Source organism: Trypanosoma conorhini (genome assembly GCF_003719485.1).
Source record: "Trypanosoma conorhini strain 025E chromosome Unknown Tco_14.4_contig_00516, whole genome shotgun sequence".
In the NCBI taxonomy this organism is placed as follows: Eukaryota; Euglenozoa; class Kinetoplastea; order Trypanosomatida; family Trypanosomatidae; genus Trypanosoma; species Trypanosoma conorhini.
In genome coordinates, this window is record NW_021704601.1 from 2,162 (window position 1) to 12,779 (window position 10,618).

The window sequence follows — 10,618 nt, forward strand, 5'->3', positions numbered from 1 at the left end:
TTTTTGTTGTTTGGTTGTCTTTTTTATCTTTTTTTCTTTCCTTCTCCGCACCCAACGGGGTTGCGGGTGCGGTGGAGGCGAGGCGGCGGACAACGCCCGCGCGACGTCCCCCAGGCAACCGCGACCTCCACGCGCATTGCCGCCGCCCCACCCCCGAAGGAAAAGAAAAAGAAAAATGAATAAATAAACTAAAAATGAAAAATAATTATCCGCACGGCTCCGCGCAGGCGCCCCCCTCCCGCTCCTCCTCCCCCAAGCGCGGCGGCGCCACCCCGCCTAGACACGGCTGTAGAGGCGGAACTTGCTGCTGCACGAGACCAGCTTGATCTGCTTCTCCTTGCAGAGGTGCTGCAGGCCCTTGGCGGCGAGGGCGACGGAGATCTTCAGGCGGTCGCTGATGATGGACGGCGTGATCACCTTGTACTTGGGAACCTCGTTGACGAGCTTGTCCATCGTCTCCTTGTCGAAGACGACGGCGTTCTGCAGCGCCTCACGCGTGCGCCCCTTCGACCACTTCTTCGTGGCCTTCTTGGCGCCCTTGTTCATGTTCTGCAGCTTGCCCTTCTTGGGCGCCTGCTTGTTGTCCTTCGCTCCCTTCTTCGGCGGCATCCTGCGACGGCTGGCTTTTTTCCTGCTGTTGTCGGCGACTCACAACGCAAAGCGCGCGGAACTGCGGGGACGCAAACGGAAAGGAGAAGGGAAGAGAAAAGAACACAGAAAAAAAAACGGGAGATGCTCGCCGGCACCCAGAAAGAGAGAGAGAGAGGCGCACGCACGCACGCACGGGAAGAAGAGACGCGCGCCACGGAGAGTTTCTCTCCGCCCCCCTTTTTTCACGGTTGTGGCCTCCGCCATTCCTTTCGTTACCTCCGCGCTCCCACTTATCTGCCGCCTCCCCTCCTCCACTCCTCGGCCCCGCGCCAGCAGCAACGGCGACGCCGGCGGAAACGCACGCACACACACGCAAGTGTCGTGCCAACATACCCCGGGTTAAACGACTTTATTTGACCTCTGTTTATATGTATGTATGTATTTCTGTTTCTTTCCTCCTTTCTTTTCGTTTCTCTTCCTTTTTTTTGTTGTTGTTGCTTTTCCTTTTTTCTTTTTCTTGTTACTCGCTGCGAGCACCTCACATCTGCCACCGCATTGTGCCCCGCCTTAAGCCCACAACCACGCGCGCCCAGCGGGAAAAATAGAAACGGAGACGAGAGAACACACAACCGACGCATCTTTGCTCCTCCGCCCGCCTGCCTACAGTTGCGCGTGCGTGCGTGCGTGCGTGCGTGCGTGCGTGCCGCGGGGGCCTAGTTGCCGAAGCGCCGCACCTTCCAGCACATTGGGAGGGCCTCCAGCGTCCCCTCGAGGTTGCGCACCAGCACCAGCACCCGCGCGTCTCCCTTCAGGACGAAGGCGGCCTCCACCGTGCAGCGCTGCTGCATGTGCCACGAGCTCTCCGTCACGTACAGCAGGCCGCGGGAAAAGCAGGCGAGAAACCGAACGGCGCCGCGCGTTGCACCTGCCAGACCACCGGCTAGCGGTGGAAGCCGGGCAATAAACCTCACATCGTGCGGCAGCGTGGGGGGCAGCAGAGACGGTGCTGCGGTTTCAATGCCCGCCACGTACCGCGCGTTGTCTGTGAGGGCCACACACGTTGGCGAGGCGTGGTGCTGCAGCGCCGGCACCGAGGCCGCCATGCGCGTGGACTCCCGGCTCCAAACAAAACTACTGGGGTCGGGGGTGCCATCCGGCGCGGTGCCGCAGGTGAGACGACCCCGCCTACCGCACACGATGAGGCTGCTACGCTCCTGCGCCGCGCCAACCAAGAGGCGCGTCGGGCGGATGCCGCAAACCGGCTCGGCGTCGGATGTCTGCATCGCCGTCGCCACGACGGGGTACCCCTCCGCCAGGGTGATGTGCACAAGCGTGTCGTCTAGTAGCATGTAGCAGCTCGCGGCGGTTGCAGCGGCTCCGCCGTCGCCGTCCCCGGCGCCGTGCTGCACGAAGCAGCAGTCCAGCACTCCGCGTCCGACAGGCAGCGCGACCACCTCCTCAATGCGGCGCAGCGAGAGGGCGTCCTCCGCCCCATCCCGCCAACGCACACGCAGCAGCGCCGCCCGCTCATCCGTGGCGAAGAGCATGTACCGCAGCTGCTCGTCACACCAGAGCCCCTGAATGTGAAATTTGCCGTGGACCTTGTACGCGAAGAGCGGCGTCCAGTGACGCAGCCCCGCGTCGGTGCGAAAAGCCTCAATACGCCCATGCCGCGTCTGCAGAAGGACGTTCTTTGCCTTGGCAAAGGCAAACTGCTGCGTCGTCACGGGGAGGTACATGGCGGGTGAGGTAAAGACGGAGTCAACCGGGGCGTACATGACGGTGCCATCCCGCGCGGCCGAGAGGATGAGTTGCTGCTGCTGCAGCACGAGCAGCTCACTCGCCTCGTGGTAGTGGGTGCGCCGCTTGACCTCCGCCGGAAACCACTCGCCGTCGGCGCCGGCACGGTAGGAGCGCAGGGACTCGTGCCAGCCGGAGGCGTACAACACCGCCCCGCTGCTCACCAGCGTGCTGACGGGCCCCTTGTGGTGTGTGAAGGTTTTCAACACGTGCCCGTGCTGCGCGTCGAAGAGGACGATGTCTCCCATCGACGTCCCAACCGCCACCACCGGGGCCGCGCCGCCACCTGCGCCGCTGCCGACGGCGCAACAGAGCCCCATGCCTTTCGGCAGTCGGCCGGTCCAGAGTGCCTCATGATCGCTGAGGCTCATTGGCCGGGCCCCAGACGAGTTGCTAGCTGCGCCCTCCTTCCCCGCTCGGGGGCCCGCCGCAGTGGCGGTGGTGCCGCGCTCTTCCTGGGCTTCCTCGCGCGGCAGCCGCCATGCCACGACGTTCCCCGCGTCGTCGGTGCCTGCGGCGATGCTCCACTGCTCCGAGCCGCAGACGCTCAAGGCGCGATCGGCGCCTGGCACCTTCGGAATGATGCGCCGCAGCGTCAGGGCAGGCGCGGCCCTCCCCGCCTCTTCTACCCGCAGCTGCTGCCAGGAGCCGTCCGCCATGGCGGCGTAGATGTGCGCCCCGACAAGGCAGAAGTCCCAGATGGCTCCGCCCGTGCGCTGGTGCACGTGCAGCGGGGAGAGCGTCTCTCCGCAGTACACCACCAGTTGGCCGGAAAGGTACGAGGCGAGAAACAGCGCGCGGCCGCATGGCAAGTAACGGACACGTGTGATGGTGCGATTCGCGCGGCCGCCGGTGTGGCGGATGCGTTCAAAGTGTGGCACGTTTTGAAAACTATCGATGCCGTACAGAACAATGGAGCCGTTCTCGCGCACCACAATCAGCTCCTTCTCGCCTGGACGGACAGCCATGCAACGGACGCCGACGACGTCGGGCGCAATCACCGTGGAGCGCAGCACGAGACCCTCAAGGTCAGAGGGAAGTTTCTGCCGCAGCTCTGCAGTGCCGCGCGCCTTCACGTTCTTCTCGCCGCGCGTCGTGCCGGCGGACGCCGCGGGCCGAGACGATGCTGAGCCACGGCCATAGCTGCTCCCCGTGGTGGCGGTGGCCACGTGCCCCGCGTCTGACTCCTGCGCCGCCGGCGCCTTCGCCGTTGGGCCGCTGCGCGGGCGCTTCTTCGGCGACATGGTGACCGCGCGCGTGTGTGTGTGTGGTGGGTGGGAGGTGCTCTCGCCTTCGCTCGAGGTGCTGCGGCAGAAGGGGGGTTGCGGAGGGGAGGGGGTCGGGGCGAAAAGGGCACACAACACTGGCGTGGAGAGAGGACGGGGCAAGGCAGGCGCAGGCAGCAAAAGAAAAAAAAAAAGAGAGAGAGGGCGCGCGCACCCAACAAAAGAAAAATGTCAACTTAACGGGTTCTTCGGGAAGTCGGCGTAAGAAAACAGCCCCGGGGGTTTGCCGTCGGACGCGGCGTCGGCGGGGGTGCCGCTGCGGCTACGACGCCCTCAGCCGCGCCAGCAGCTCGCGGGGGAAGAGGGCAACGTACGTGTGGCGCCTCGTGTTCCACGCCACGTCCGTGACCCCGCCGCCCCCGGCCTCGCCCCGCGCGGGGGCGGCATGCAGCGCGGCGAACTCCTCCAGCGCCGCCCGGTACGGCCTCATCGAGAGCACCGCACACCGCATCGCTGCGGCGTCCTCGCAGGCCGCCATCCGTGACGGCGCCGCCGCCGTCGGGGTCACGGCGAGGCGGAAGCACCACGCGGCGTGCGCCGGAAGGTCCCCCTCGCGAGACATGCGCTGCCGCAGATGCTGCCGCAGCCCTTCCACGCCGCGCTTCACAACCGCCTCCACACGCCGCATCTCCGCCTCCAAGGCGGCCTCCGCGTCGACGTCGTGGCCGCTGCCGAGGACGGCGTAGCGTGAAAAGTCCATCTCGTGTTTTTGCAGGAATGAGAAGCATGTCATGAGGCGCAGCGAACCGTGGCGCTGCACGACCCCGCGCACCCGCTCGCCCCCCTCTTCCAAAAGCACATCCACCTCCACGCCGGCGGTGGGCAGAAAAATCCAGGGGCGCACGCAAAGCTCCAGCGCTGCCGCGTCGCCCCCTCCCGCCTCCTCCGCTTCGCCCTCGTGCCCTGCGGCAGTCTTCAGTTGGCACCGCAGTGCCTCCCGCACCTTTGGGCTCTGCGCAAGTGCACGAAGGGCGGCGGCGGGGGTGTCAAAGCAGTTCATTTGATTCAAGTGGTACAGTAACTTTTGGCAAAAGATGTCGCGCTCGAGTGGCGTGGGGGCGCCATTGGCCGGGAAAGGGACACGTCGCCGCAGCTGCGGCAGACCCTCCGCCTCGTCGTGCAAGCTCCAGTCCCACGGCGCCCCGCCGGGAAAGCCGAACTTCACAAAGTACGGCCCCGCATGTCCGGCGCAGGCGGCCTCCACCCGCGAGAGCACGGCCGCGGGCGGAGGCACACCAGTCGCGCCACCCACAAGGGCCTCGGCCTCGTCGCGGGTGAGGGGCACGTGCAGCGAGAATTCCATCCCCATCCCCGGTGGAACGACGTTCTCCTCGGCGCAGCGTGTGCTGCATGTGATGCGGTCTACCAACGCCCTCTCCTCCGGCGCCATCTGACTCAGTGCCTCCTCCACGCGGGCCCGCTTAAGCACCGTCTTCTGGTAGGCGCGTCTGTGAATGCGGTAGCAGGCGGTGCCAAAGGGGCAATCCTCCTGCGCCACGGTGTGCGGACACCACTTGGCGACCGCGCGGCCGCGGTACACCAACTCCAGACCGCGCGTATCCGCCAGTTCCGCCTTCTCCACGACGTCACCCTCCACGGCGAGCGTTGGGGTGTACACCGCCTCCGACGGCAGCGGCCGCTCCCGCCGAAGGATGCGCAGGAGCAGCGGCGGGTGCTTGTGGCCGGGCTGCTCCGGAGTGATGGTTGTCTTGCATGCCGCGAGGGCCTCCTGCTCCGAGGCGTACAGAGCGAGTGCGTAGCCGCGGGTCTCGAGATGCATGACGAGCATCACGCCGGACGTGTTCGCCGCCAGCAGAGCACGCAGCCGCTCGTAGCGCGGGTCACGATTTGCACGCGCGCGGGTTGTCCCGCTCGGGCCGGCAGCGGAGAGCGGCTCCAACAAGAAGTCGGGAATATTCGTCACGAAAACAAACGTCCGCGTCTGCGACATGTCGCTTCTTCTGCCTCTTCGTCGTTTTTTTTTACTTTTTTCTCCCTTCTTTTCCCTTCGGTGTTGCCTGCTGCCGTGTGCCCCCACACACCCTGCGCTTTTTTGTGTGTTTTTTTTGTTTTTTAATATTCCCCCTCTCCCGTCTTCGCCTTCCTGTCGCTGCGGAAGCTCTCGCAGGAACCCTTCGGCCGTCGCCCACCAAAATCCGCAGAACACGCGCGCGGCCCTACGCAGGCAGCTGCGGGGCAAAAAAAAAAAAGCGGACAAGTGCAGGAGCCGCGCCGCAGCGCATTCCACAAGAAACAACCGCGAAAGGGGGAGAAGGGCAAAACGCATCAGCCAGAGACGCGGCGGCGGCGGAGTGGGGAAGGGGGAGAAAGGGGGGAGAGGCGCATGTATGTCGCCTCTTCCTTCGTGCGTGCAGCACGCACGCTGCTTGGGCGCCGGGGCGGGTGCGCGCCGCCGCAGCTCACGGCAGCAGCGGGGGGGCGTGGGCGAGGGAGACGAGGGAGACGTCGGGGTCCGGGCAGATGACGGGCCCGCGCGACATCCCGCGGTACACCACGAGCACGTGCTGCAGCACCACACCGTGGACGTGGCAGAAGTCCTCCAGCGCGGACGCGATGACCCCGACGACGCGGGCGGCGTCACTGTACTCCGCCGACACCGCCCGACTCGCCGTGATGGCCAGCGCCAGCGACTCGTCCACGGGGCACAGGCCGCGCTTCACGCACTCGTAGAAGTACTCCACCGCGTCACTCCAGCACTCGGACTGCACGTACACCAGCATGACGGTGTTCGCCAGCAAAGGGCTGCTTGTGCGCTGGTACTGCCGCACGACGCGCAGAGCGGCTGGCCACGCCCCGGAGAGGAGAGCCGCCCTCACGGCATAATCCACCACCCGCGGGGAGGGCGCGGCGGAGGTGAGCGCGCTCTGACGAAGAATTCGCAGGGCGAGCACCCACTGTTGACCTTGCACGCACGCCTTGAGGGCCAGGGCCGCCGTGACTGCATCCGGCCGCATGCGCCCCGTCAGGTGCGCAAAACAACTCAGCGACACTTCCCACGACGAGCTACACGCAGACAGCAGAATCGCGCTGGCGGAGTGTGGAAAGCAGCGGTTAGCAAGGGCGTGTTCACACACCACCATTGCCTGCTCCCACTGACCTCGCTTTTGCAGCAGCCGCAAGGTTTGCTCGACGGATTCGACAGAGGCACTATAGCTGGGAGTCGCTGTGCGGTGGAGCTTCTCCTGCAGCGCGATCTGCACCAAAGACATAGACAACGGCGACGGAAGCGGGCGAGGCGTCGTCTCGTCCCTCGCGCGCTCCCCGTGTGCATCGGGCACGTCGGTCGCTTCTCCGACAGCCGCGTACACGGCGGAGTCCACCGCGGCGCCCGTGCGCAACTGCAGCTGAAGGCTGTGGTGTAGTGGCAACGGCAACGTGCGGGGGGGAAACCACGCCAGCGCCTGCCGCCACCTGCCCGGGGTGCAGAACATGCTGTAGCGCACGGTGTGTGCCACGTGCGACAACTGCGACGGGACACTCGCGGGGAACAGGGCCTCCTCCCAGCGCGGCGGGGCCGCCCGCGATCCCTGCCGTGGCGGTGGCTCGGACGCCGGGTTGCCCTCCGCCGCGTAGCGAATGAACGCCGCAGTCGCCGCCGCCCAGTTCGCCGCCCGCGCCCACTTGAGCACCTCCGCTATGGTGCCGGCCAGGGCAGAATGCGACAGGAGCCCCTTGCAGAGCTGGGCCCCGTACGCCTCCATCCTGCGGTTCCGCCGCAGCAGCTCTGGCTGCTCGGTGTGCAGAAACTGGTGAAAGGCGATGCCGGTGGCCCACATCCCACGCTGCAGGCTGGCGCGTAGCACATCCTCCGCGACACGCTCCCCGCCAATCGCCCGAACCGCCACCCTCAACAGAGGCCGAAGCGCCTCGCGGTCAGCGCCGCGTGGGGAGTGCCATACGTCCGCCAAAATTGCTAGCCGCATCACGTGGGGCGCACAGGCCCACTGTACCCGCGACTCCGAACGCGCATACACCTCCAGCGCCCGGCACCAGCTTCTCTCGGCGAGGATTGTTAGCATACGCATATCTGTGGCGAGTGCCGGGCAGGCATGCAGTAGCCGCGGTGAAAGTGTGACGGTCTGCATCAGACTTTGCACTTGGGGTAACTCGCTGACGTCGCGCTCCTGCACAACGCGACGCAATAGGCGACGCTGCACGTTTGAGGCCCATGGCGTGCACGGAAGCAGCCGCAGTGACTGCTCCCACGTGAGTAGGCCTCCCACTGGGCTTTGTATGATCGCGCTTACGGTGAACGGTGACGCATACGGTGCAAGACGCAGAAGCGGCTCAAGCAGGTGCGTCCCACCAGGCTCCAGTACCTTTTTTGCCATTGCGTTGGCAAGGCCCTCCACGGCACTTGCGGAGTGGGAGTCCAGGCCATCCCGCTCAATTTCACTGGCGATAGCGCACAGCGCCGCCTGCCATGTCCTTCCGACCGCGTTTCCGTAAGGCGTCATCGCAAGAAGTGTCATGAGCTCCCGTGAGAGAAGTGAAAACATGACCGTGCTGCTTCTGCTCGCGCCGCTGTGCAGCCTCCTCTCCTTGTCGACGGTGGTGGGAGGCGCAGGGGGGTGTGGCTGCGGCTCCGTGCGTATTGCTCTCCTGCCGGCCTCTCCGCGAGGCTCCGGCTCCAGCCGGGCGGGGAGCAGTTCCCGTCGGCGCGCGAGAAACACCTCCGTGATGGCGCAAATGTGCGCCTCCGCCGACGTCATCGCCGTGCGGCGGGTGGCGGCGGCGAACGTCGCCGGCAACAGCCCCAACGCGCCCTCCTCCTCCGCCTCCTCCGACTCCTCCTCCCCGCTGCCTCCCGCCTCGCAGGCGGCGGCACGCCGCGTCTGCCCCTGCAGGCACCGGCGCAGCGTGCTGGTCACGGCGTAGAGGTCCTCCACCGCCAGCGTGTGCGCGAGGCCGCTCTTGACGACGACCTGAAAGCAGAGGAGGCACAGCGTCGCGCGGACCCGGTGCGGGTGCGCCGCCGCCCGGCGCCAGACAAGCGACGGCGACAAAATCCCCTCCACCGAGCCGCAGCCGAGCGGGAGGCCAAACGACTGCCGCAGCAGGGCGGCAAACTCCGCCGCGGAAAGGGCGCGGTGGGGTACCACACCCAAGTGCAGCAGCAGCCGCAGCAGCTTCGCCGGAAGCTCCGGGGCGTCGCTCGTTCCCTCCTCCGCCGCGGCGGCCGACAGCATCGATGGCCTCGCATTGACAAACGCCAGCGCAGTGATGATGTTATCCACGTTGAACGGGTGATGCAGCGCCGCAAACGGCGAAGGCGATGCCGCTTGCGGCCGCCGGCCCGCCGTCGCCTTCCAAATCTGCCTGCACGCAGCCCACTGGCCGTGCTGCGCAAGCACGTAATTCAGGGTTTGCAGTACAGGTCGCGGGGCGCCCAAGAGAAGCCGCAGCTCCTCTGTCCCAAGCGTCCCTGTCTCTTCCGTGCGTGCGTCGTCCTCGGGCGGAGGCGCATCGCAGGTTGCGTCGAGCCATTCATTCCAGCGCTGCGTGCGCAGCAGCAACTCCAGCGCCCGCTCCCACCGCTCGCGCTGGCTGCAGAGCAGGGCCTGTTGCACTTCCGCCGAGATGCGCAAGAGGCCACGCCAGCCGGCATCCGCGGCACCACGTGGCGCACTTCCCGTCGTCGCAGGATCGCCGCAGCTGCCACTCTCATCCCCCGCCCGAGCCCCGGCCCCGGGCAACGGACGATGGCTGTCACCGCCGTCCTCGGCCTCGTCGGAGAGCTCCGGCGTGGGAGACGGAACGCGGCCACGCGGCAGAAGAGGCGCGCCCGCAGACAGCACCGCCAACACCTGCTGCGCCACCGCATACCCCACGTCGCTCAGCTCCAGTTCCTCCGCAACTGTCTCCACGGCGCCGCCGCGTAGCCCACGCTCCACTATCAGGCAAAGGAGCCGCGCCATCAGAGCCACCGCCAGCTGCATGCAGTCCGGCGGCACGGGGCCGTCCGTCTGCAGGCCGTTCAAGGCGGTTCGCAAGTGCCACGCGCACCACCGCAGCAGCGCCACCGCCTCCAGCGACGTCAACGGCGCCGCCGCCGCGTCATTGTGGCGATTGTCTTCGTCGTCGTCGTCGTCGTCGTCGGCGGCGGCGGCGGCACCGTCATCGGGCGCGGAAGGAGCCGCGGCCCCCTCACCGCGGCGGGGGTGGCTACCAAACGCGAGAGCCACGATGGACGCTGTCCGGTCGCTGGAGGCGGCAAAGGCGGCCTCCGCGTAGCGCATCGCCAGCTCACTCCGCCGCAGCCCGGCTGCCGGCGCCAGCCCGCCGTAGCCGCTCTGCAGCGGGACAAGCGACTCACCGCACCCCCCGGTGGAGGCCATGAACTCCGCCATGCGCCGCAGCACACGGTGCAGGGAATTCGTGCGGCGGCCGTCGGGCGCACCACCCCCACGGGTGCCGTGCCGCGTCACCGTTGAACTCGCCGCAGGAAGCGGCGGTGCAGCGGCGCCGCCCCGCTCCCTCACCGCAAAGTAGTGGCACTCACGCAACAGCAACTCCTTTCGCGTGGAGCTCAGCCCCTTGTGGTGCCGCAAGCGACGCCGCATCTCCTGCAGGACGGCAGTGGAGCAGCACCCGCCCGTGTTCCCCTTCACGGCGGCGATGCCCCCGTTGCCGACGCCGACGCCGACGCCGCAGTACCGCGCGGAGACATTTCTCATGCGTGTGCTACAAATTGCCCTCTTCCCCCACGCGTCTTCCCGCCTCTCCCACACCGACCCAGCGCCCCGCCCCGAACGCGCAGCCCCGTTTCTCTCTCCTTCTCTACCTCTCTCCTCCTCCTCGGATCCTACGCCGCAGAATTCCCTCGCTCCGGCCTCTCCTGCGCCTCACGCATGGGAGGCGCCAGCAGAAGGCTGCGCGGAGGCGCCAAGAGGACCACGCGAAAGCATTAAAAAAAAAAA

The 10,618-nt window shown here is 66.8% G+C and overlaps 4 protein-coding genes across 4 annotated transcripts, besides 4 other annotated features; all 4 read right to left on the reverse strand.

The window, feature by feature from the left end:
- The first annotated feature begins 156 nt into the window (after positions 1 to 156).
- Positions 157 to 205: a sequence feature (A-rich).
- A 71-nt stretch (positions 206 to 276) lies between these two features.
- On the reverse strand, positions 277 to 609 carry Tco025E_07049 (ribosomal protein S25; the record flags this gene model as incomplete). Its single annotated transcript, XM_029373916.1, has 1 exon — positions 277 to 609. One exon carries the CDS (start codon positions 607 to 609, stop codon positions 277 to 279), a length of 333 nt encoding a protein of 110 aa, XP_029225994.1.
- A 403-nt stretch (positions 610 to 1,012) lies between these two features.
- Positions 1,013 to 1,039: a microsatellite.
- Positions 1,040 to 1,261: 222 nt separating this feature from the next.
- Positions 1,262 to 1,295: a microsatellite.
- Positions 1,296 to 1,304: 9 nt separating this feature from the next.
- On the reverse strand, positions 1,305 to 3,635 carry Tco025E_07050 (putative aminopeptidase, putative,metallo-peptidase, Clan MG, Family M24; the record flags this gene model as incomplete). Its single annotated transcript, XM_029373917.1, has 1 exon — positions 1,305 to 3,635. One exon carries the CDS (start codon positions 3,633 to 3,635, stop codon positions 1,305 to 1,307), a length of 2,331 nt encoding a protein of 776 aa, XP_029225995.1.
- Positions 3,636 to 3,939: 304 nt separating this feature from the next.
- On the reverse strand, positions 3,940 to 5,628 carry Tco025E_07051 (uncharacterized protein; the record flags this gene model as incomplete). Its single annotated transcript, XM_029373918.1, has 1 exon — positions 3,940 to 5,628. One exon carries the CDS (start codon positions 5,626 to 5,628, stop codon positions 3,940 to 3,942), a length of 1,689 nt encoding a protein of 562 aa, XP_029225996.1.
- Positions 5,629 to 5,632: 4 nt separating this feature from the next.
- Positions 5,633 to 5,682: a microsatellite.
- Positions 5,683 to 6,097: 415 nt separating this feature from the next.
- Tco025E_07052 (uncharacterized protein) lies at positions 6,098 to 10,375 on the reverse strand (the record flags this gene model as incomplete). Its single annotated transcript, XM_029373919.1, has 1 exon — positions 6,098 to 10,375. The coding sequence occupies one exon, from the start codon at positions 10,373 to 10,375 to the stop codon at positions 6,098 to 6,100; it is 4,278 nt and encodes a 1,425-aa protein (XP_029225997.1).
- Between the last annotated feature and the right edge of the window lie 243 nt (positions 10,376 to 10,618).